The sequence below is a fragment of the Zootoca vivipara genome, chromosome 5 (assembly GCF_963506605.1).
Source record: "Zootoca vivipara chromosome 5, rZooViv1.1, whole genome shotgun sequence".
Taxonomy (NCBI): Eukaryota; Metazoa; Chordata; class Lepidosauria; order Squamata; family Lacertidae; genus Zootoca; species Zootoca vivipara.
The window spans coordinates 27,772,590-27,798,685 of record NC_083280.1 but is presented as its reverse complement, the minus strand read 5'-3'; the positions used below and the strand labels follow the sequence as shown (position 1 = coordinate 27,798,685).

The following is a 26,096-nucleotide window of genomic DNA, read 5'->3' as shown; positions in this document are numbered from 1 at the left end:
CAACTGCCTCTTAGGACTTTCTCTTAGCTTCCACTGACCAATGCAAGCAATTTCAAAAGTTAGAAAGTAACTTTAGTAGCAAGTTTAATCTATAGGAATGCAGCCCTAGAATGCCCCCCCCCTGTTCCAGACTAGCTAGGATTGCATTCCCATGGTAATCTATTCATGGTGGTATCAGTATCTAGTCTGCATGTATATTTATAGCAAACTGGAGCCAATTCATCTGTGCAGCTATGAACAGAAGCAAAGCTTATGCTTCTAAGTAGTGTAAATAGCCTTTTCCCTAGGCAGAGTCCCCATGTACTTGAACCATCCAATATAATAGCAAAGTCAGTCAAACAACCATCATATTCACCATTTCCTACACAGAGAATTTTGTTAAAGAACAAAAGCATTCCATCACAAGCAGCAGAGTTTAGCCTCGTTAACAATGAAAATGATGCTATACAAACAGCAAGCAAGCTCAGGGGTGTCACCCAATGTGGAATGTCTAATTCGTGTGACTTCTTGAGCCCTGGTGGCTCTTTCCTACTGCACTCTCTTGCTTGCAATACATTACGGCCCTGTTGGGTGATTAGCCTAAGCAAGAAAGGCTTATAAATAAATGCATCCTTATCTCCTAGCAAAAGGGTTTCCCTTCAAGGTTCAAGCAAGCCTAGTGCACCTTCACATTAAGCTAGCCTTCCCCCGGTGATTCTGCTTCCCCAAGTTCAGGTTCTCTTCCCCCCCCCCCCAACAAATACTCAATATCCCATACTTTTTGAGCATACTCAGTCCACATTGGCCCTTTGGTGGGGGGGGGTCCCCTTCTTTTTAACTTTTGCAAATGTCAGGGTTGCCCTTCTACAGTAATTCTGTTCACTACAGCAACTGTACGCGGGTGGCGCTGTGGTCTAAACCACAGAGCCTAGGGCTTGCCAATCAGAAGGTCGGTGGTTCGAATCCCCACAGTGGGGTGAGCTCCCGCTGCTCGGTCCCTGCTCCTGCCAACCTAGCAGTTCGAAAGCACATCAAAGTGCAAGTAGATAAATAGGTACCACTCTGCTGGGAAGGTAAATGGCGTTTCCATGTGCTGCTCTGGTTCACCAGAAGTGGCTTAGTCATGCTGGCCACATGACCCGGAAGCTGTACGTCTCAGCCAGTAAAGCGAGATGAGCACCACAACCCCAGAGTTGTTCGCAACTGGACCTAATGGTCAGGGGTCCCTTTACCTTTACAGCAATTGTGGAGCCAATATCTGGCAAGCATGATGAACAACAAACCTCTCCCCACCCAATCTTTACGATGTAGAAGTTAGCAAGGATGGTCCTAGTAATTGCTTGGAGATCCTGGTCACCTCCCCATGTCTAAAGATTGCAGAACCAAGGCACCTGGGGGCTGAAAACTGGCAGCTAATGTTCCCCAATAGCCTTTTCTGTTTGCTTGGTCACTGCTGCCTGAAGGTGCTCCAAACGTCTTTGCTTGAGCTACGTACTAAGCTTCCTTCCCCATCAGCTCTTACAGTAGAGGCTGCCTAACGGCACTCGAGGCAACTTCAAGCTGGAACACACCCTGCCTGGAAAATGCTGGAGTGTGCAAATGTTTGATTTGGCAACACAAATAGTAACTTTTCCCTTGTTTCCCATTAGCTCCAGTCTTGTCTCTACTCAAGTTCACTCTAAGAAGCAGTAATTACCTTTTGGTCCATCCAATCCTGTAACGGATGTTTGAACCCTTGTGTTAAGTAGCATGGCTGCAGGTATTTGTTTTAGAGTGGTCTGATGGGAAAATTTTAATCTCTACCACTTTTATCTGCCAGGGATTGAATTGGTTCCAAAATAAATAAATAAATGACTGAAACCTTTAGAAGCATTTTGAAGACCTGGAATATTATTTTAACCTTCTTACTATGTACACTGAGAGCTAGTAGGATTTAGTAGGACAGTGGAGACCATGGTTCATATCACCTCTCACCCATGAAGCTGGTTGCGATTCCTTGGACCTTCCCACAGGCTAATCTACCTAACAGGTTTGTTGTGAAGGAAAAAAATAGGGGGTGGGGACAATGTTTGCTACCTTGAATCTCTTGGAGCAAAATGGGATATCATACGACAGGCATGTCCAACAGGTAGATCGTGATCTACTGGTAGATCACTGGACGTCTGTGGTAGATCACTGGCTCCCCCCAAAGAAGCTCAGCAACTTTGGCTCCCCTAAAAAAAGCCCTGAAGCCCCCCAAACAGGGCTTTCCTTCCTAAAAAAAAGCTCAACCTCAACCTGAACCCCCCAAAAGGGGGTAGATCACTGCCAGTTTTTAACTCTGTGAGTAGATCGCAGTCTCTTGGAAGTTGGCAACCCCTGTGCTAGACAGTTGAGAACATTACTGTATTACAGGGGGTTGGACTGGATGACCCTTGGGGTCCCCACCAACTCTACAATTCTGATTCTTTCAGTTGCAAAACAATTAACTAAAACAGCATCTGAACACAGTGACATTAGTGTATCATGAACTACAGAAGTAACTCAACTGCCTTTGCAGATAAATGAAACTTTGTTACATACTGCCTTCCAAACACATACAGTTTTCCCCCAAGAGCACACTCTTAGGCAAACTCAAACCTGAGATATTGTGTACTCTGGATTCACTCCGAAGCAATAAATGTATATTTCAGTATGAACCACTGAGGAAACATTATGGTCAAAATAGCAATTCAAAGTTTTATTATCTGCAATGGGGTGTTGTTACTTTTATCTTCTGCCTTGCAATATACACTGCGCGCGTACGCACACACAGTGTTAAAATCTGCAGTTTTTGATAGTCCTATCTTTGCACTTTTTGGTGTTGGTCAGGAGACGTTACTCTTTGTTCAGGCTACAAATATGTTGACAATATGTAGTAAATTAAATGATTTCAGAGGTGTTTTTACAGAGCACTTATAGTATTTTAAACATTTACTAAGCATTTGGACAGAAAGGTGATCGCATGCATTCCAGCTTCCACCTGATATATCTGATTTGGGGCATTAAATACTGGATTAGTCAAATTGCAAATAGCATAGCCTGAATCCAGCCCTTCTCTCTCCCTCCTGGGGCTGCGTCCATAAACTGCTCTTGCGCATACAAGCCCTGCATACTCAGACCATGTCCATTTGTTTGCCCTAACATTGGTCACATTTCGAGTGGCAATTCAAGGCATATTATCCCCACTCTCTCTTACATTTCTCCTACAAGGAAGCAATTTTAGTGTGAATGAACTGAATTGTACCTCTCCTGCCACTCTAGAAAACAAATGGCCAATCTTAACCTTAATCCAAGATTGCATCATGACTATGAAAACAAATGGACATTAAGAACAAATTACCACAAATCCCCACAACCAAATAGAACATGCAGTTTAAGACATGCCTGACATCTTTCTTCCAATGAGAAATAAACATACCGAAACTCAAAATTTTAGTTCACATTTTTATTCCAAGCAGACAAGGCCAAGTCTTTTATAAAATTATTGTATTAAAGTTCTCCAGAGTATTTAATCCATATGATTTATTCCTTCCTGGTATATTGTACATTTATATTTAAAAATACTTTTGCACAGCTACATGCTAGAATTCTGAAATGCACAACACTATACACAAAAATACACTCCATATTAATCATGCCAGTTTTAAACATTTCACTTTGGCAGATAGACAAAAGTTCTTTTTTAAAAAGAAACTATAAAAATGTGCACAAAAAGTCTTCCCTTTCAGATTTTAATAAAATACTGCTCTGTACAAGATCTTAATGAAAATTTCCAGCATTTACAAAATACATTTGAGAGAAATAAGCCATATAACTTTATTTAAAAACAAACAAGCAAAAATTCTATAAGCCAATTATTTATGTTTTAGATATTAATGTATCTAAAAACTGGGCAGTGGATATAAAGAAACTGATACTAATACTGCAGATTAACAGAGAGAATAGAAAACAGTGAAACAGGTACAATGATAAGTATAGATGGGAACCAGGCTGATGAAAATTTGATGGGCATTTTTATTAGAATGGAAAACAAAGAATCCCTGTTCAATAGGTAACAACAAACAAGAGAATTTTGCTGGTTCTGAGACACACATAAATCTTCAGGGTGTCTATTTCTATTATGCTGGCAGCAGGGTCCATAAAAAGTCTTACAGAATTTAGCATGTTAGAAGCAATTCCAGTGCCTGGATTAAGGGTCTGGTAACCATATAAATCCCAAAGATGTAAACAAATTAAAAATTTATGTTGTTTAAGAGACACAATAGTAAAAGAAATCAATTCTCTCCCATGGGAGTCCACCTTATTCATTCTCTAGAGACTGAAGTCAAGTTATCAGGCAATACGATCTGAGAAAATCATTTAAACTCTACAAGTGAGAACAGTATGACAGACCTTGTCAAGGGAAATATGGCCAGACTGTCCCAGGTTTAAGTGCTTTAAGTCCCCATTAAGCATGTATTTTCACTCTTAAATGGAAAGAAGTGAGGAAAGCACCTTTCACTTTAACAGGACCACTTCACATGCAGCAAAGCAAGGACACCCTAAAACAAAGAAATGCAACCCCTGCGGAGGGGAACCTCTGGCTCCAATGTACAATCGGAAGCCTTAAAGCAAGCAAGGAAAATCAGGCTTCACTTCTACCAACAGTAGTAAAGTCAAAGCCTGGTGGATCATCTGTTGCAGCAGAGTTCTGCAGAACTCACTCGTCCAGCTGGTGCCATTAGCTGATAGATGGTAGAGCTGAAGCCTGCTTATCAGCTGCATGAGGAAGTTCCCCAATACCTATAGAAAGCAGCTGATGGGCGTGAAGTTGAAGCCACAGGCACTTTAAAGCATTATAGAAGGCTCTTTGCAAGATCTGTGTGGTGCACTGAACATCCAATCTCCTGTTAAATTTTGCCTCCTGCACTAGGATTTGGCCTGTGGAGCCAAAACGTTCCCCACTGCTGCACAGTACTACTAGAACATGAAAATTAATCTGCATGACAAAAATAATAATAATTCCATACTATATAGTTTGAAGAGTGTTACTAGGTTAGGTTTTTTGTGCCTTGGATACAGTGAAATTTTAAATTTAAATAGCTCCATGATACATAGAAGTGGAGCTAAGATTGCATCCAGGGTACTGTTGCAACATTATTTTCCTATAAAGAGGTTAATCCAGGCATCCCCAAACTGCGGCCCTCCAGATGCTTTGGCCTACAACTCCCATGATCCCTAGCTAACAGGACCAGTGGTCAGGGATGATGGGAATTGTAGTCCAAAACATCTGGAGGGCCGAAGTTTGGGGATGCCTAGGTTAATTATGTTATTTGAGACAGGGGGTGGGGGAGTAATGTGTGACCCAAAACAGCTTAGCTAGTTTCTCTTTTAAGAAATTATGGCATTTAAAAAGTAAGTGATAAACAGTATCCTTCAGGCTAGTATTTTACATATCTCAGATTATGAAACATGAATTTGTGCTGAAGAAGAAGTAGAGCATAGGAAGACAGCACAGTAGAACTAAAACAGCACAGCAGAATGAAGACAATGTTTGAGTCTGAATACGAATTAGACTGGGTTGTCTTCTAGCTTACACATATACTAATTTGGAATATTTGGGAAGATTCACCATTATTTCTGAACTGTACTATTTAAGGAATCATGCTTTGGTTATACCAGATCCAAGGAGTAAATACTATTTCAGAACAATGAAATGCTCTGTTGTGGAGGCTGCACGTTAGTAGAGAAGCGTACAGGAGTCATTCCCAAAACTACAACTTGTTACAGTGATGAGGTACCTCCTATTCTGTAAAAAGGGGGAAACCAACATGGTGTTCTTCAGATGTTGTTAGACTGCAGTTCCCATCATCTCTCACCATTGGCCATGCTGGCTGGGGCTAATAGAAGCTGGAGTCCAGCAACATTTTGAAACAACAACATTTTGTCTACTCCTGCTGCAAACCCCTGAAGCATTTATTTGCTCTGGCTTCCTCTGTCAGTGGCTCATTCGTGGTGGCATTTAGTTAAAGACAGTTTATTACAATAGTCCAAGTTATTAAGCTGCTTTGGCATAACTCCTGGAAATGAACCTTACATAAAGTCAACTGGCAATGCCACAATAGTTAAAATCTATGCACACTGTATCAGATCAAAAAACCTGAAAAATCTAAAAATAAAGTATACCAGTTACATATAAATAAATTGCTTTTAGAAGTTATTATATCATTAAAAACAAGACATCAAGAATTATACTTTGCATTCGTTGAGGACTTTTATATCTTGGTTTAAACAAAGCTATTCTCAATTAAGACGGCCAAGTCAGTATTATTGCTCCTCTCTTGGGACAGTACACAAACCCCACTTTTCAGACTGAGGCATGATGGACAGGGCTGTTACTTTAACTCAAGAGTTTCTTGTGTTTTACATCAGGTTAAATCAAGCTCTTCAGTGAACATAATTGTTTTCATTGTGACTAACAGAAAATATTTACAGTCCAAAACAGCTTTCAAATTGGTATTATGCTTACATTTTTTAAATTATATTTATTGGTTTTATAACACTAAGGAAATGTAAAGTAATCCATGACCCATACTTATTCTGAAGATTTGGGTGCACCAAAATTGACAGCCAATTTTCTGGGCTTTCGCTTAGTAGACACATTTGGTGCTGATTTCTTACGAGATGCAACTGAGCCTGGAGGAGCCATTTTCTCTTGGAAAGATGGAGCAGCTTGATGAGATCTTAAATGTTCTGAAGAAGCATCCTGTGGGTTCATTTTTGTAGTGTCGATGCTTGACTGTTCATTCTTTAACTGCACATTTTGAAGAGAACCTGGGAACTCCTTTGGCTCAACATTAGTCTTGCTGGCAACCCTTTTCTTAGTTACCTTAAAAAAAAAGAGTTTTAGATTTCTAACATGTGAGAAGCATATGTAATTTGTGTGTGTGTGTGTGTGTGTGTGTGTGTGTGTGTGTGTGTGTGTGTGTAGCTGCTGTCAGATCTTACCTGCAAGGGTATAAACTGATTGTGTGCACCAGCTGGTACAGTGCCTGCAAAAGGCATATTCCCAGGATAGGAACCAGGAAAGTAAGGTTTCCCATGGACTGGAACTGGTGCGCCCCATGGCACTGGGCCAAACGCATGAGGTGGTGAAGGAAACAAATTAGCTGTGAAAACAATAAGCTCGTTTTAGATTCCCGTATTAACTAAGAAAAATGGGTAGCTACTCTTTCAAAGCCTCCCTCCCTCCACTTCTGAATGGAATTCAGAAAGGAAATTTAGCTGCTAAATTTAGCTCATAATAATTTAAATGGAGAAAAAGGTGCATTCTTTATGGAACCCAAAAGACAAATTTATGAGACACTAGAGATCAATGCATTCAATACTTTCCCCTCTCACTGTGAGAAAAAATAATGCAACTTGTCTCACAAAGAACATTAGATTTTTTTTTAAGTCCTAAAAACTTTAGGACTCTGTTCATAAAAACTTAGGGTGCTGTTTATAAAATTAATCTATATAGAATAATTAAATTATATGCAATTATGAAAGAAAGCACTGTTGCTGATGAGGACTAGCAGTTTGCTACTAAAGTATGCAACTTCTACAAAAGCTTAATTTGCTTCAAACTATACCGTATGAAAAACATGCATTTACACACATACGAAGTTAAAATTGATTACATGTACCAGTGTGCTGGGTGAAGACTGGAGGAATGGATCCAGGAGGCACAAGAGCTCCCATGGGTTGATAATTTGGAAATACAGGTGGTGGTGGTAGAGGAAAGTTCATCCCAACAGAGCTCTGTATGAAAAAGGATACTTAAAGTTTGTGATTTGGGAAGCATGACTAGCTAATAAATGGAGATGAGCATTCTAAGGTTTTATAAAGCATTTTGACTGCTGGTCTCACCAATTGTTGCAAAGCAAAAAGTGCTGCTTTCTCCTTAGCTTCATTTTCAGAGTGACATTGAGGTCCGTGTACTAATAAGCCATTTGATAGCTTTACTTGACAAACTGTCATCGTCTATGGAAGAAAAGAAGACAAGCAACTTGTTTTCTACATAGCATACTGCAAACAGACTGCTAAATGGACCGATTTATACAAAGGGTGGGCAATTTATTTGCCTTCTAACATAGTTCCCTATTGAAGATTAGCCAAGTATCCTTCTGTCTAATGTCACCAGTCTACAACTTCCACCATCCCTGACCATTGGCCATGCTGGCTGGGGAGTCTAGCAGCATCTGGTGGGCACCATGCTGGCTACCCTGGTCTAAATGATGAAAAATGGGGAGCAGCTCTCACTCCTGTCCCTGGGGACACTGACAAATAACTTCTCAGCATGAACCCAGAAATTACCTACTCAAGACAATGAAATGATTCTCTCTACTCTTTTTTATACCTATGTGTCCATTCTTTTAATCTCCTTTTCCATTCCACCCCACCGCCTGGTTTATAGTTTACCCCAACTCCCATGTTGCTCAGCAGTCAATAGCTGTCAAGTGCTCATTAGCCTGTTTTGTTTTCCCCTTTATATTTAGGGTAGTTCATAAAGGTATTTGAAGTGAAGTACGCAAGTCAGGAGTTGTTGTTGCAGGTGAGCTGTGTGTAAGCAAGCTGATTGCCAGCTCGGCAGAGGCTCCTTTTATTAGCACAATATGCAGGAACAAGATCAGCCTGACCTTAAGCACTTTTACATCATGAGCTGACACATATGTTTCTCAAAATGTCATCTTCCTATCAAGTGGGAAGTGAGCCATGCCTCTCCAAAAGGAGGCAAAGGTCACAGACAGGGCACGGCAGATTACTGAGAAAGCCAAAGGCTAGACCAAGGGCCGTTTAGACAGCCGCGGCCTGCCTTCGGGCGGAGGTGTGCCTCATGCCCGGTGGCCATTCCTACAGTATTTTGTCCCTTGCAAATCTCAAGTCTGGTGATGCCTCCTTCTTGCATGTGGGTGGAACAATTTGGCCATATTTGTGCAAGCCCATTTAAGACTTGAACTGGAAATAAAAGAGAATATGGGTGGGGTATTTTTTTTTTTCCATACTACACAGATCTGCTATTTGAAGCTAAGTTACCTGTGGTGTTCTAAGAAATGAGAAATCTGGCTGCAGCATTCCAAGAAGGGAACAGATACGAGAAAGCTCAGATACTGGAGTGGATAATGAGTTTGGTGGTCCAAGAAGTGTGTGGCCTCCAACCTCCATGCCCTGAGTGTTCTGAGGTCCTGCTGTGCCAGGGGATTTGTTCATGAAAGCAGCTACCAAGGAAGAATAAATACATGTAATCAGTACCATGTTTGAAGAAATGAACCAGAGTACTTTGTTTAATTTGATTGAATGTTAGATGTTCAAAGGTATTATATAATCAATAAACATTAATTTTAAATCTGCATAGCACAAACCATTTATTCAATTATAGAACAAAGCTTTTATACATACCTATCTTTTTGGCATGGGTATGTTGTGAGGTAGGTGCACAAGAATCCTGCCTACCAGTTGGAGCAGACACTTCATTTGCCACTGACTTTGCTTCTGCTGTGTCAGAACCATCTATCTTCAAAATTTCTTTGAGCATCTGTGTTCCTTTCTTTTAAAAAAAGCAAACAGCATTTATATATTGTATGAATTGAGAATTTTATCATAGAAATCTGTCTGTACATTAAATGCACCCAAAGTTAAACAAATGAAGTCAATTCCAACTTTGCAGCTTACTCAACAGCAGCATACAAACCATAGCAAAAGACTGTGGAGACAAGTGTTCTTCACTAGTTGGTTCCTTGGGATATGACCGTGGCACCTCTTTTTCTTTGAAAATTTTCAAAGATGCCAAAATGTCTTCAAGTTCAGATCCATTCTAAGGAATATACATATGCATATATGAAAGAATTAGAAGAGCAACACTCAGAGAAAGGAAGACAGGCGCAAATTCCATTGAAACCAATATGAAAACTTATTCATTTAGAGGGAACTTAAGGTACATATTACTTAAAAGGTCTCCTCCATTCACTGCAAAGTCTGAAAGAATTTTGCCCGTGTCTCCACTGTGTGCCTAGAGTTCTCTTCAATACTGCAGCAAAGGACAAAGGTTCTAAAGCTCAGGAGCACATGCGGGCCATGTTAAACGTATTTCAAACAAAGCAAACAAGTAAAATTATTCAGGAACTCGCTACAAAGTGGCTCAGCTGTCAATCTTTTTAGTTGTTCTGTTTATATAAAACCACTATGATTTAGCTAGATGCCCACAGACAATAATTCACAATACATACATGAGATATAATTTATATAGAGAGAATTTTAAATCTTTCACCCATTTTTTTCTGACAATTTTGAGAAATATATTATCTGCAGCAGGACACTGAGGAGAGAGGCAGGGATCTGACATGGACAGTCTAGTGATCCTCTGGCCTATGCTTGAGAGGGAGAGAGGGGCCAATATCATCTCATGGCTTAGAGCTTGCTAAAAGGTCTGACTAGTACTCTTCACAGGTGCAATCCCATATGGAAAAAGACCATGAAGAAAAGAAAGCATTCGACAATTCTGGTGCATCAAAATTAATATCTAATAAAATCTACTTGTCATTTTTTCTTCTTCTTCAGAATATACTCGGGTATATGCAAATATTTAGATTGCCAATTTCCTACCTTCTCGGTTATACTGGGACTGTCAACTGCAGGCTTTGGTTCTACTGGCTCATTGGGGGCTTCATTCCTCTTCAATAGCTTCACACTATACTTATTAGCACCTGCAAAATTCTGAGACAGACCACGTCAAATGTAAAATAATAATAATAATTTATTATTTATACCCCGCCCATCTGGCTGGGTTTTTCCAGCCACTCTGGGCGGCTTCCAACCAAATATTAAAAACAATACAGCAATAAAATAAAACAATAAAAGCAAATTAACAAGGCAAAAATGTTGTTGTTTTTTTAAAAAGCTATTATTCCTGCAGGTATACTTTCTTGCATCACTCGTGCTAAAAGCTATGGCCACCTACCTAACCAGTGATTAGCTGCACAAGTAATTTTGGAAATCTCTCAACTTCACTAGTCAAGACCTATGCAATCATACAAGGGCCATCTCCCTCAAGCAGATATAACGTGTTTCTCCGAAAATAAGACACCGTCTTATATTTATTTTTCCTCAAAAAACACACACTATGGCTTATTTTCAAGGGATGTCTTATTTTTTTTCCTCCTCCTGCTGCCGCGGCCGGCATTGCTGCTGCGTCTATCACTATGTCTTATTTTTGGGGTATGGCTTATATTCCTCGAATGCTTAAAAATCCTGCTATGGCTTATTTTATGACTACGTCTTAAAATAGGAGAAACAGGGTATCACACATCTAGTTACACTCTGTGGAAGGAATGCGGTGGGGCAGCTGCCAATTTAATCCATGTCCAAAAATATACCGGTATGTTAGGCATACCCAAGCGTCTGTGCACAAACCGTTGCTATCGTGTTTCTCCGAAAATAAGACACCGTCTTATATTTATTTTTCCTTTAAAAAACCCAAACACTATGGCTTATTTTCAGGGGATGTCTTTCTTTTTTCTCCTCCTCCTGCCGCGGCTGGCATTGCTGCTGTGTCTATCACTATGTCTTATTTTGGGGGTATGGCTTATATTCCCTGAATGCTTAAAAATCCTGCTATGGCTTATTTTATGACTACGTCTTAAAATAGGAGAAACAGGGTATTTCTGCCCTTTGTTTCCTCTGAACAGTTCACCATAAAACAGCAAACATAAAATGGCATAAGAAAATTACCGGTTTATTTGATCCTTTATGTGTTTGACTGTCAGTTCTTGGACCTTTTGTGTCATCTTTAGCTACAAATAGAAAAGTTTATAATATTAGCTAAACAAGTAACACGTTTTTTCAAAAACTGTTTATATATAAAACAAGTGTATGTGCGTGCAATCCTACATGTGTCTACTAAGAAGGGAGTCCCACTTAGTTTGATGGAGCTTACTCCCAGGTAAATAGGTACAGAAGCACAACTAGGGTGAGTCCTCATTGTCAATCTAGTATATTTCCCCCCCCCCCACTTTCTTTTTACTATCTCTGTTCAGAAGTTGTAACAAAAGGGATATAATCTGGGTGAACGGCTGCAACAGAGAGCTCAAAACAGCACAATGTAACTCCTGAACAGGATGAAAGAAATGGGTATACTGGACTAGCTGAAAGGTGTTTCTCAAGGGCCAATAGGACACCGCCAAATGAGTCAATGACTTCCTTACATTACTTGAAGCAAGAAAATGTCATGATTCCAATAGAATTTCTGAGTGACCCCTCCCTTAGAAAAACAAAATAAAAAAATTCCTTCCAGTAGCACCTTAGAGACCAACTAAGTTTGTCATTGGTATGAGCTTTCATGTGCATGCACACTTCTTCAGAAACCACTTGTAGAAAATGCTGCAGATGCTCTCACTGAGTGAATCAAATGAAGAGAATTATATCCCAAAGAAATACAAGCTTTAATCCACCTAGCTACGGTGGATGTTGAAACCTTTCTCCCTAAGTACGTTGGATGAAAGGAAATAATGAACTTGTTTATCTAAATGGCTTTGACATAGCTATTGATCAATCAATCTATCTAATCTGCCCTGTGGACATCCAGAGAGTGCTATGCATGTTCTTTAAGATGACATGGGAAAAGACAGAAAGTAAGTAACACCAGCTCCTGCTGGTAGTGAAAAACAGTCTGCAGTACAATTCTGTCTTTGTTAAGCACACAATGATGTTTTCCAACGGACAAAGCTCCCAGCTCTGAAATCCTTCTTGCTGATGCGTTGGCCACTAGAAAAAGCACCAGCCATAGAAAAACAGACTTCAGTCATTCAAATAGTGGTTTCTGCAGTTACAAATAGTAAATTCCAAGTTGAAAAATGGAATTGCACTAGGGCTAGCTAATGCTGTCCCTTCTCAAGAACTGTTTCAAATAGAGATGGTTATTAAACGTCTTGCCACAAGAACATCAATCAGATTAAGTTAAAAAATAATACCTCACAAAAACAAAAATTCAAAGTGTGACAGCAAACTATGTCATACTCATAATAATCAAGCTAAAAGCTATTGATTTCAATGGATCTCCATGTATTGATTTCAATGGATCTCCTAAATCCACTTTCACCCTTTTTTGGAGAGAGGGTAATGACATGCATTTCTTCAGAGAAAATACCAAGGGTTGGGGTTATAATGGCAACACTCCATCTGTCATAAGCATCACTTTCTACAGGACTAGAATAAACTAAATGCTTTCCAAAATTGAATCCCTAACTTGATGAAGGAATATACAAAATTCAAAGAAAAGTACTTACACTTCCTGAAAGATTCCTGTTTTCTTTGCTGGCCTTTGAAGCTACTTTCATTGAAGCCTGGTTTGCAGAACTGGCCACCCGTATTTAGCTTTATGTATTGAGGTAAAATTCCACCCTAGAAAATGACATTGTTCAGTACCAAAATCCTGTTCAGAAAGTCTCACACACATCACATCCACTCCACTACAGAAACTAACCTTCTCATGCCTATCATGTTGGGCAGACTGAGGCTTTCCAGAGCTCTGCAATGATTGCCAAATGCTGCAAAATTCATCATCTTGCTTATCTTGAGCCTAGTGGGAAGGAAAAATAAAACCAACCCATTTATGCAAGATCTGCTTTTATAAAATCCTTACAACCAAGAGAGGTATGGCTGTGTAGATTTAATAGCTTAACAGTTTAAGAAGCAAAATGAAGAAGAGAGGTAATAAGTGAAGTCACTTACCCTAGACCAGGCATCCCCAAACTTCGACCCTCCAGATGTTTTGGACTACAATTCCCATCTCCCCCGACCACTGGTCCTGTTAGCTAGGGATCATGGGAATTGTAGGCCAAAACATCTGGAGGGCCGCAGTTTGGGGATGCCTGCCCTAGACCCATAAAGTCAAAGCAGTAGTGAAATGGGACTTCCGGTTCGTCGCGGCGGTGAGAAGGACGCAGGGACTTCGCGTGCCGAAGTCCCTGGCTTCTCGGAGGGGGGGGAAGTCCGCAGAGCGAGCGGACTCCCCGTAAAAGCATCGGATCGAGAGTTCCGATGACTCAGGCGTCCAGCGGCTGCTCCGTTTGGCGGATCCCCCGCCGCCCGAGAGCTCAATAGAGCGATCGTGAGCCGGCGGGGTTGAACCGCGGGAGCCATTTTGGGCCACATCTTACCTCCGGGAAGCGAAGCTCCGAGTCCTGACCCGGCAAGCGGCGGATTCTTCCGATTTGAACTAAAGATTTCTAAAGAAGTAAGTGGAATTTTGATCTGGACTCTAAATTTGCCGATTGGAAAATAGGAGAGACTTTAAAGAAACGGGAGTCGGTCTCTTCCTAATGGGAAACTGGGAGGCGTTTGGAAAAAAAAAACCCAAGCCGAACAACGAAAGAATTTGAAATTGTGGACCCGAGAGGGAAAAAAGACTTGTTTGGAACCATCTCAGCCCCTGAGTCCGGCACCCCTTGAGGTACAGCGGCATTAAGGGGAAGAGCGCTTTGACAGCTGTCAAAAGCTGTCAAACTGTCAAAAGACCGGGTGGATTGATTGCATTGCTGTGAACAGTAAAAATTGTTTGAAAACGTGATAGAACTATTTAAATTGGAAGTAAGAATGGATTTGGGACTGAGTTAAGAACTAAGGAAAAGAACAGCCAAAATGGAGTCGATCGTCTGAGAAAGGAATTTTCCAGTACCCATTGTTCCCTACCCCGTTTATCTGCGGTTACGAGAAGTATGAAAACAAAGCTTTCTCGAGCCTTCCAGGAGACTGTGCTGAACTACTTGCTGTCATGGGAAGACTTTTACAAGGAACGGCAACATCCCAACTTACCACCAGTCGAGATTGAAGTCCAAGTCCAGGACTTAGAGGATAACTTAAATTTGGAGACTGCAGATTCTGAGACTGCGTGTGAGGAGAAACAACTGGATGAAAGTACTGAAGAGGACTTGGACTATGACAAATTTGTTTGGGATGAAGCAAAATATGGTTTCCAAAAGGAAGAAAAACAAGCAGAACAAGAAGATGAGAGACAAAGGGACTTAAAGACTATAGGAATTGAAGATCCTGGAGGGGTTAAAATGTGGAGTGGTGTTTTTGAGGGATGGGAAGGACAGAGGCAGGGGGGGGCAAAGGTCTGGAGATGGATTTGGGAAAGAATGGGTGTGGGGTAAAAACTCTAGTTAAAAGGTATTGTTTTGGTTTCTGAAAGACGGTTTTCGAAATCTTGGCATGACAATGGAAATGCTGAACCAATTGGGGGAAAAAGACTTAGGGAGAGGAGATGGAATGTAAAAAAGAAAGGGGAAAAAAAGTTATGTTTCCTTAAGGGAGTTTAAGAACGGTTTGGGAAAGAATTTTTAAGTTACTGTAAATGTTTGTAAGTTAAGTGAGATGTTTTAGGCAGAAAGCTGCCTACCCCCCTCTCCTTACTCTGAGGCACTCAGTGGCAGGGGGTGCCCAGATGGGTGAGGAGGAAATGGAACCTTGGAAGTGCTGTGCCCTGCAGGTTCCTCTTGTGGCAGGAGGGGACCTGTGGGAGGGCAGCATGAAAAAGGAGGAGGATTGAGTTAATATTATAAGATTAAGATTCGAAACTGAGTTGGAAAATTCGCCACAAGTAATTAGAACATGTTAGGAAAACCATGAGGAAGACTATCGAGGGAGTCGCAATTAAGATGTTAAAATAATAAGAACTGGGAAGTTTTAACTTTTCCCAATTTTCTTTTTGTTTTTTTCCCCCCCTTTTTTTTCTATGTGTTGTAGGTTTGTAAGTATGATTATGAAAGAGTTGGGGGATGCAAATCCCCATAACTCCTTCCTCCCTGTTCTCTCAGTGGCAGGGGGGGGGATATGGAGGGAGGAGGGAGGGGGGAAGCAGAACTCAATTCATAATTGGACCCCTTTGATTCTTAAAGCACACGGGTCCCACTGGTGGCAGAAGTGGACCGGTGTGTGGAGGGAAAAAGAAGGGACAGTGTTATATTATATGTTTTGTTTGTGTCTGTCTTGTTTGAAAATCAATAAAAATCTTTAAAAAAAAAAAAGCAGTAGTGAAATGGGCAAAACATATTCTGGTCTTCCGGCATTGTGGAGAGGTAAAAGGGGGAGCCACCTACTGTACTTGCCTGCTTACCACCTACATCAGCTTGCCTGCTTACCAATGCAGTTCTTACAGTATCATGGCATTTTGCCTCACAGCGTCACACACATATACCTAAACCCTACCCTAAGGGGCCTTCCTCAATTTTATCTCTATTTTTTAAATGGGCGGATGGGAGTTTCTTCAAGGTGAAATGTTGAAGACCCAAATGTAGACAAGAAATAAAAAGCGGGAGGCATCTAAAGAAGCTGGCTGCATAATGGGTGTGGCTGCGTAAGGGGCTCACAGATGAGCTGAGATTTGGGAAAGGCATGTATAAGAAATGGAAGAAAGGGTAAATCACAAAAGAGGAGTATACACTTGTAGCTAATTGTTGCAGGGCAAATGTCGGGTGGTCTAAAGCTCAGAATGAGCTCACGCTTGCAAGAGAGGTTTAAAATAATTTTTAAAAAAGGTTTATTCGGATAGCAGCCTGACCCATGACCCAGTCTCACAAGATACCCCATACTCCCCACTTCATACAAAAACCCTCTCAATCCCCCATGTGGTATCCATTCTTTGTTACTACCCCTCTGCTACTACCCATACACACCCACACCTTGCTCCCTTTACAATTCCACAGGACTTCCTTCTCCCATTTTCCCTGAACCCTTTCTTCCTGTTGCTACTTCTTAGGAGAGCCCCAGCTTCCAGGAAGGAAAATGGCTCCTTTGTTGAAAAGGTAGAAGGGTTTCCACTTTTAAGGAGCTATGTTCTTTCTACTGATTCTGTGTGGGATGGATCTATATATGCCCAAACAACTTCCTTCCCAAACTCAGTCTACATCTACTAGCATTTACTAAGAAAATAATGCTACTTACTTTGTATTTCTGATTGCTGCTTAAATATGCTCCTTTCTGGAGGGAATTGGAATTGCCTTGGGTTTCAACCTTGAGATTGTTATGCTGTCTTCCATTCACTTGCTAGATGAAAGATTAAGAAATTTTAATGGAATAGCTATTCAACTTGTTTCTTCCTCTTTAAAATACTCGTTATTGCTATGATTCCTCCCCTCTACCCACCCGAGGGGAAGGGGAAATAGATTATCTCCTGTGAATGTGGTAAAAGAATAACACCTGTACAACTTGAACCCTTTCATCAACATTAATTTGTTTGGGGAAATTTCCTTACCTACTGTGTTTCTCCGAAAATAAGCCATACCCCGAAAATAAGCCACACCCCGAAAATAAGCTATAGTGATAGGCAGTTTAACCTTGTAGGTTAACCTGTACCATACTTAATAAAAAAAATAAGACATCCCCTGAAAATAAGCCACCATGTGTTTTTTTGAGGAAAAATAAAGACAAGACGGTGTCTTATTTTTGGAGAAACACGGTACTTACCGTAGCCTCCTTATACTGACAGAATTTATCCCAAATAGAAATACATTCCTTATCAAACACACTTCCTTTCCCTACCCTCAAAGTGTATCATGAAGATTAAGAAATTTCCAGGTGTTTTCTTATGCAAACCTGAATGAATCTAAGCTAGCTAACCATTATGACAGTAATCATTAAAGCCTGTCTAAACTCTGCTATTAAAAAATGTTTAGTTAGCATCCAAGGAGATCTACAGTTAACAATGACTTTATTTTCTGGGACATATTTGTAGGAACTAAATGTGGACTTACTCGAGTTGGAACAAAGAGGGAGCGAGGAGAATGGTTGAGACCTCCTTGATGTGCTTTTTGTGTAGATACAGAAAATGATTCGGGTGAATATGAGCTGTAGGGACTCACAGCTGGCTGAGGTTTAACTATGGCAGTTAGCTTCTGATTTCCTGTTTCAGACCGATTACCATAAGAAAGGTTGATTAAGGCACTGGCTGGAATGCGGTACCCTCTGCCAGGTGAGCTCCTAGAAGAAGGAAAGGAAGGCTAATGAAAATAGTGCTTTTCTTATGCCAGTGGTGCATGATTAATATATATGTGCCCCCAAAGTATATGGGTAGGGGACCGTAGACCACAACCTCAAAGCTTAGCAATTCTACAAAAGGCAGGAGTGCCTCTGCTGGACTGAAGTCTCATCCACAAACAGGAGAACTAATAGTTGCAAAATGCTACAATTGGATCCAGCCTAATGTTGTTCTAAGGATGATTTGACTAAATATCCAATAGCACTTTTCTGTGCAATTGTTACAGGTTTCTCTAGGATCTGTGCAACACCCTAAAAAGATGCAAATAAACAAACCTTATTGTCAAGCCTCCATGAAACTCTTCATCAAACAGTACTTCATACAGAACATCAGATTCTCTGCTGGCTGAAGAAAATATGCACTATAAGCAAGCATTACTGAGATTTTCCAAAGGTGTAATCATGAGTCTGGTGCAACAAATAATCTCATGACATCTTGAAGACTATGGGTTGTATCAAATTAAATCATGCTCACAAGTAGACCCACTAAAATTAATGGACCCAAATATGCTGTGTCTATTAGAGTCTAATCTGAGTATGACTTAGCTGCGGACAACCCTAACAAATTATGGCATTAGCTTACATGTACTAGAAAGCTGGAACTGTTTTAAGGACAATGTCTCCCAACTACATAACTTGTTTTTTATTTGAAACTTTCCTAAATCAGTCTGGAACAGTTAAAGTAGTTACAGTACATTTATTTCTCATATTACAAAGGTCTTCAATCCTTGATCAGAATTTATGTTAACCGATTTATGTTAACCTATTGCAACAAGGTCCTGTGGCACCTTAAAGGTCAGGATCTGCAACCCCAGGTATAGGAAGGGGGCAAAAACCCAGGTGATTTACAAATGAAGGCCAAAATGTCAATTGATACATAAGGTGTGTCACGGTACTCAACAGCCCTCAAACAAGTGCAGTTACAGGAAGATTAGCTCAGTTGGTAGAACATAAGACTCTTAATCTTAGGGTTGTGGGTTCGAGCCCCTCATTGGGCAAAGGACTCCTGCATTTCAGGGGACTGGACTAGATGATCCTTGTGGTCCCCTCCCTTCCAACTCTTCAATGCTATGATTCTAAGTACAGATCTCTCAACCTTTGGGCCTCGCATTAGGTATAATACCTACTCAGTTAAGTGAGCCCTTAAAGCATTGTTATAAATGAACTCTGACAACAGAAACCACAAGACTCTTTGTTGTCATGACAGAAAGAATAAAGAAAATTCCTTCTCTGCTTCTAAGGGGTGGACTTTGGTCTTTCTGATTTCAGCAACATCCTGTGCATGTCCAGCATTCAGCACCCCACCCGCTTTTCACCTTCCGCTCTGCTCAATTCACCAAGTCATAGTTCCAATGCCTTGCAGCGGCCCCTAGACTCAGTGCCCAGTGCACCAGAACCAGTCACACTGCCCTAAATCTGCCTCTGCTAAACATCCTAGATTGGAGTGATGTATGCAAGCATGCTCACATTCTTAAAATAACTCCTATGAGAAAGTGAGATCAAAAGGCTTATTACTTTCACTCCCTCCTTTGCCTTTAGGGCACAGATGTGCTTCACTTGCCTCACAAGTTACTCCATAAAATACTATGCATACTGAGGACACTAACAACGCTTGCCACATCTGATATTTTAAAAAATTATTACAATGGTTCAGATTTCTAGGTGCATGAATGAAAAGTCACTAAGGCGATGGAACATGCCTAAAATTCTACCTGCTTCCGGTTGTTCTCGTTGGTGCTTTGAACTATTCTGTGATAGATGCCTCAGATTTTACTATGGTTAACGTTAGCCGTAGTTTAGCATTATGTGTGAAACTAACTCATTTTGCGTTCAATGAATGATCTTCACATTATTTTAAAAGCAAAAGAGACAAAAAGGCATTGTGTTACCTCCTTTAATTCCTATCACAGTGCCACGAAGTCCAAGGGGAACGGAAAAACTCTCTCTCACATTAACAACACGGTCAAACAGTCGATATTCTGCATCTCGGTCTGGTATAATTCCATGCTGCTGTTCTAAAGGCTAGTAGGAATGAAATATAAAAGAATTCAAATATGAATAGTTAACATTGTAGAACAAAATAACTAGCTCCCCCCCCAAAAAAACATTAATTATGTACCGTATACATTTTATTAAGAGCTAAAATAGTCAAATAATTTTGTAACATATTTTTGGTTGGCATCTTAGTGGCCTGCATAACATGCAATCACTAAGACTAGTCCACAAAGAACAAATTGGAAACAGCATTTTTAAAATGTGGTGCAGAATCAGAAATGTCCAAGGCAACCCCTTTGTAAAATGTTCTTTTTATGTATGTATGTATGTATGTATGTATGTATGTATGTATGTATGTATGTATGTTGGGCACTTATTGTGAATGCCCTTCCTGGTTTGAGGTGAACAAGGCCTCAATTACTGATGGATTAGCTCCTCTTAGCACCCAGAAAAAGAAAGGAAGGGAAAATATGAGCAACTTTTGTGTTCCAGGTTGGATCTGGTAACACCTCCAGTTCTGTACTGTGGATAAGAGACTGACAGCTGAGGAGTAGATGTACAGGCATAGAACATATTGAAAAGAGAGCCAAATGCCTGAAAATATAAAAGGCTGTCTAGGTCAGTGGTAGGATGTTATGGAGAACCCTTCTATTGAAGGCCAGTGAAATCTTCAATGGAGATCCTCCTTGTATTGCCCGGTGAATGTAGACCCTGCATGGCACATATCAGAAATGCTAGCATTACTCAAAAGAGCTGCTGAAAGTGGCTGATGCCCTGGTGGAGTGTGTTGGGTGGAGTAGGCAAGTTTTGGGTTTTGTGGGCTAGGAGAAAGAAACAATGGGTCTTCCCTTGCGAGATAAAGAATCTCGGATAACTATGGTATGCTGCACCAATGAGGGACTCCCAGAACAACAGCGTCCCCTCTCTTTGGATTTTATTGAGGACTCTGGAGATCAAGAAAGTGAAGGGGGAGATACAGAGCAGGCTGTTGGATCATGGAAGGTTGAGTATATGCCCTCTACCCAGTAGGAACGAAACCTGAGAAAAGAACTGGCCAACAACAGAGGTGACTTATGGTTTGTTTGGGATATGAATAGGTCTAAGGAAAAGGGTGCTGAAGCTTTCATGAATGGTGGTCTGGAGGAGGTTCCACACTCCTGAGTCCACTACATGCCTGTTGAGTAAGTTCACCTGAATATGCTGGGCAGAAATGGAAAGGAGCCAGAGGAGGAGAAGGGAGTAAATAGAAACACAAGAAAAAGGCACCATATTCCCCTATGAACAAGAAATAATTTCTGTTAAGACTTTATCTTACAAGAACCTTCCATTCACAAAATAACCCAAACTTACCCTGAATAACAAGTGAGGTTTCACTGTCACACGCACTTTCTTATTGCTTTTCCTTTGCTAAAGGGGGAAAACAAGAAACTGAATACACAGAACAAAGTTTGGATTATGTTTGCTTTTCAACATTTTTCTTTAGCTCAAAGTAGCTGAATCATCGCTCTTTTTCTACATAACACCTCTCTTTCAACTATTCGTGCCTAGTGAACAATAACAATGCTCTCTACCAAAACAGTCTATTATGCCAATGAGTACTTATGTTATATCAGCATAATCAGGGACACTGAACTTGAGAGAGGTTTTTTTTTAACAGTGCTTGACAAATAATGATATTTGAAGTGAATTTGAAGGAATATAATGTTATGGGGCAAATCAGAACTGCTGTTTCAGAAGTCTTCAAAACCACACTAGCTGAGTGATAGATATCCAAGCAAGTTGCACTCGGAGGAGGGCCCACTGAAATCAGTGTGCTTAACTCAACTGATTTCAATGGGTCTAGCCAGAGTATGACTAGCACTGGGTATCACCTGATATGTGTAACTTTCTAGACTGAAATCTTTATACAAAATTTTGTTGGCTAACTAAGTGGCATACAAATGATTAGTAATATATGATAGTGTGTGTAAGCAGATAAATTGCTAATGTTTTCTTACTAGTTGCCATACCTCATAAAGCAGGTTGTAATCCAAAGTTAAGCTCAAACAATCATGCCAGTTAAATATAATTTTTCTGATAGGAAGTGGATCAGTTCTAATCTAAATTTATAATCTCATTCCTATATACAGTATTGTGATTAGAAGACGTATGTTAAGTTCCCCAAACTTAAAATAAAAATAGTACCTTGCACTTTTCTACTTCTTCTTCAATCTTTTCGACAATAGCCATATCCAAAATTTGTAAATCACAAGAGGAACGAGAGAGTGCACTGACAGGATGAGCCTTTAGCCACGCAATGATTTCTTGAACCTTCTCAGCGCTACATTAAAAAATTATTCCATATCAAAAAACATCACCAAGAATTTAACTCAAATGTTAAACCAACAATAAAAGTTCAACGAACCATCCACTCATATACTATTACGATTCACATATAGTTCAAATGAGCTTCAACAAGCTACTGAAACTGCAATCCTAATCCCATTTACCTGAAGTAAACTCTTCTATTATTATTATTTAGCCACTTTCCTCATAATAATAATATTAATAATAATTTATTATTTATACCCCGCCCATCTGGCTGGGTTTCCCCAGCCTCTCTGGGCGGCTTCCAACCGAATATTAAAAACAGTACAGCATCAAACATTAAAAACTTCCCTAAACAGGGCCGCCTTCAGTTGTCTTCTAAAAGTAAAATAGTTGCTTATTGCCTTGACATCTGCTGGGAGGGCATTCCACAGGGCGGGTGCTACTACCGAGAAGGCCCTCTGTCTGGTTCCCTGTAACCTCACTTCTTGTAATGAGAGAACCGCCAGAAGGCCCTCGGTGTTGGATCTCAGTGTCCGGGCTGAAGGATAGGGGTGGAGATGCTCCTTCAGGTATACAGGACCGAGGCCATTTAGGGCAGGCATCCCCAAACTGCGGCCCTCCAGATGTTTTGGCCTACAACTCCCATGATCCCTAGCTAACAGGACCAGTGGTCGGGGCAGATGGGAATTGTAGTCCAAAACATCTGGAGGGCCGAAGTTTGGGGATTCCTGATTTAGGGCTTTAAAGGTCAGTACCAACACTTTGAATTGCGCTCGGAAACGTACTGGGAGCCAGTGTAGATATCTCAGGACCGGTGTTATGTGGTCCCGGCGGCCACTCCCAGTCACTAGTCTAGCTGCCGCATTCTGGATTAATTGCAGTTTCTGGGTCACCTTCAAAGGTAGCCCCACGTAGAGCACATTGCAGTAGTCCAAGCGGGAGATAACCAGAGCATGCAGCACTCTGGCGAGACACTCTGCGGGCAGGTAGGGTCTCAGCCTGCGTACCAGATGGAGCTGGTAGACAGCCGCCCTGGACACAGAATTAACCTGTGCCTCCATGGACAGCTGTGAGTCCAAAATGACTCCCAGGCTGCGCACCTGGTCCTTCAGGGGCACAGTTACCCCATTCAGGCCCAGGGAGTCCTCCACACCTGCCTGCCTCCTATCCCCCAGAAACAGTACTTCTGTCTTACCTGGATTCAACCTCAATCTGTTAGCCACCATCCATCCTCCAACCGCCTCCAGGCACTCACACAGGACCTTCACTGGTTCCGACTTAAAAGAGAGGTAGAGCTGGGTGTCATCTGCATACTGATGAACATCCAGCCCAAACCCCCTGATTATCTCTCCCAGCGGCTTCATATAGATATTAAAAAGCATGGGGGAGAGAGCGGAACCCTGAGGCACCCCACAAGTGAGTGCCCAGGGGTCTGAACACTCATCCCCCAACACCACTTTCTGAACACGGCCCAGGAGGAAGGAGCGGAACCACTGTATGACAGTGCCCTCAGCTCCCAGCCCCTCTAGACAGTCCAGAAGGATGTTATGGTCGATGGTGTCAAAGGCCGCTGAGAGATCCACAGCTCTCACCTTTGTCCCTAGCTCGCCGGAGATCATCGACCAGTGCAACCAAGGCAGTTTCAATCCCATGGTGAGGCCTGAATCCCGATTGGAAGGGATCCAAATGGTGGTGACCAAAAGCAACTTAAAACCCCATATAAACACTAAAAAACCAATTGCAACAAACAAAACAACTTAACATACATATCTATACAAATAAAAGACAGGTCTTGTAGATCCTGAATTCAACAGGACATATTTCTAAGTAGATGTGGTTAGAATTATGCTGTAAGGGATTTAAGAGTTTACTTTACAAAGGTATGTACTTTGAGGTGTATTTCAGGATGTAGGCACACAGTGTATATTATAAAGCCACTTCCGCGCCTGCGACGGAAGTGGGGTTGTGGGCTGCCTGACTGCACCATCGCGTAGGGGCTGCAAGATCAGCCCCTACGCGATGGTAGCTTCCCGCCTGCGTCACCCCCCGACCAGCCAATGGGATCGGTCGGGGCGGAGCCACCAACTTTAAAGCGCTCCGCAGGCAGGAAAGCAGTCCCTCTTCTCCCCTGTTCGCCGGAGCGAACAGTTCACCCGCCTGCCCACCCCTTAAAAAGAGGTAAGGGGACGCTGCTATGGACGTCAGTTGGTCGCCCTGGTTGGCCAGGGGGCTTGGTAGGATTTTTCCCATACTGGGCTAGCCATGATGGGTTTTTCGCCTACCTCGTAGCATGTCGTCACAACTTAGGTTAGGCGGTTAGGCGTTGGAAATTTGCATAACAATTAGATGGAGGAGGGGCAGGTTACGTCATCAGCTGCCCAAATTTGGAGAAGTAATTCCGTTAAAGGATTCCGGGGGCGAGGCTTGGTCCTGAGCCTGGAGTTGCCTGGGCTGTAAGGCATGCCCCTTCGGTGGCCACAGGAGGAGCTCTAGTAGATCTACATCACGGGGCTCCTTTCTGGTGGTTAACTTCTCAAGGACTCCAACACATGGGTTGGAGTCGGATATAGTCTGTTAGGTTCCAACGCCTAAGCCAATTCCGCTCAACATGCATAATTAATAAAGTTGTGGCCTTAACCACCCAATTAAATCTTAATCACTGCGTCTCGAGTCTTTATTACACAGGAAGGAGGGACATTGCCACACAAAGAGTTGGTTGGCTGTAATATTAGTTCGTTATATTATTAGAGGATGGGCTTGCCCAAATGGTTAAAGCTAATTGTTGGAAGAGCACTAGGAATCATGCTTTGATGCCAGCTATCACAAATTCACCAACTAAGTTTGAAGAATTGATTCGAGGTGCAGAACTGAAATTGACAAGACTCCTTTTTACATTCCTATAACTGCCCTAATAATGCTTTAAAGGTATAAGCTGCTTACCCATTCTCTTCTTCACCTGGCCAAATGTCATCTTCGTAGAATATGTCCTCTTGACCATTTTTGGCTAGGTAACTAAAAAGTTCTGGGGCCCTAAGAAAATGCAAATATATCATTCTGAGCAGATTTTGTATACATCTTTATATAAATTCAATAAAAAATTCAATAAATTCTACTATATCTGCACTTGTCTGTTGTGACACTGGAGACAAAAGTGTGTGTGTGTGTGCGCACACACACACATTCAAGTTAACACATGGTGAGGGAAGCCTGAAAAGTGCTGAGCAAGCAGGCTGGCAGAGCGAGGGAGTGAGCAGCGGGGGCCCTAGACAGGCCTTCTTGTGCTCCCCATTGTCACCACTGGTGGTGGGGATTTATCCACTTTATCTACCTCACTCACCCGCGCCTCCCTTCTAGCCAAGAAAAGGAAGCCTGAATTTTAAACTGTTTTCCTTCTCTTGGCTGAGAATGGCCCATTCCTGAGATGCCTTTGTTAAATTGCAAACCAGGCAACAGACATTTATGCATTTCGCCCATGTGAAGAGATCTCAGACACAAGGAAGTGAAGGAAATTATGAGTGGCATACCTATGTGAAGCCAGAACTTTGTGGCAAATGCTGCAAAAACGACCCTGTTCCCATTGTCTGAATTATTGCTGCCCATGTCAGTTGTACTGTTGTGCCTTGGAAGCCAAACGCCTTGGCACTTGTACGTTTTGGCACCCGAACGCCACAAACCCGGGAGTGTTCAGATTTGTGAACCTTCTTTGGAACCTGAATGTCTGGAGCAGCTTCTGCAGCTTC

General features: G+C 41.5%; 1 protein-coding gene across 1 annotated transcript in view; it reads right to left on the bottom strand.

The window, feature by feature from the left end:
• Nucleotides 1–970: 970 nt before the first annotated feature.
• XRN1 (5'-3' exoribonuclease 1) overlaps nucleotides 971–26,096 on the bottom strand; it is a 51,198-nt gene continuing 26,072 nt past the window's right edge. The window contains exons 26-43 of the mRNA XM_035133766.2: nucleotides 25,297–25,386; nucleotides 22,231–22,366; nucleotides 21,397–21,453; nucleotides 19,941–20,073; nucleotides 18,328–18,397; nucleotides 17,769–17,994; nucleotides 16,960–17,061; nucleotides 13,499–13,594; nucleotides 13,302–13,416; nucleotides 11,749–11,810; nucleotides 10,624–10,734; nucleotides 9,713–9,835; nucleotides 9,421–9,568; nucleotides 9,058–9,239; nucleotides 7,891–8,004; nucleotides 7,668–7,782; nucleotides 6,988–7,148; nucleotides 971–6,868 (exon numbers count right to left, since the gene is read on the bottom strand). Coding sequence (XP_034989657.1) covers nucleotides 6,575–6,868; nucleotides 6,988–7,148; nucleotides 7,668–7,782; nucleotides 7,891–8,004; nucleotides 9,058–9,239; nucleotides 9,421–9,568; nucleotides 9,713–9,835; nucleotides 10,624–10,734; nucleotides 11,749–11,810; nucleotides 13,302–13,416; nucleotides 13,499–13,594; nucleotides 16,960–17,061; nucleotides 17,769–17,994; nucleotides 18,328–18,397; nucleotides 19,941–20,073; nucleotides 21,397–21,453; nucleotides 22,231–22,366; nucleotides 25,297–25,386 — 2,335 coding nt within the window. The 3' untranslated portion in view covers nucleotides 971–6,574. The remainder of the gene's footprint in view (nucleotides 6,869–6,987; nucleotides 7,149–7,667; nucleotides 7,783–7,890; nucleotides 8,005–9,057; nucleotides 9,240–9,420; nucleotides 9,569–9,712; nucleotides 9,836–10,623; nucleotides 10,735–11,748; nucleotides 11,811–13,301; nucleotides 13,417–13,498; nucleotides 13,595–16,959; nucleotides 17,062–17,768; nucleotides 17,995–18,327; nucleotides 18,398–19,940; nucleotides 20,074–21,396; nucleotides 21,454–22,230; nucleotides 22,367–25,296; nucleotides 25,387–26,096) is intronic.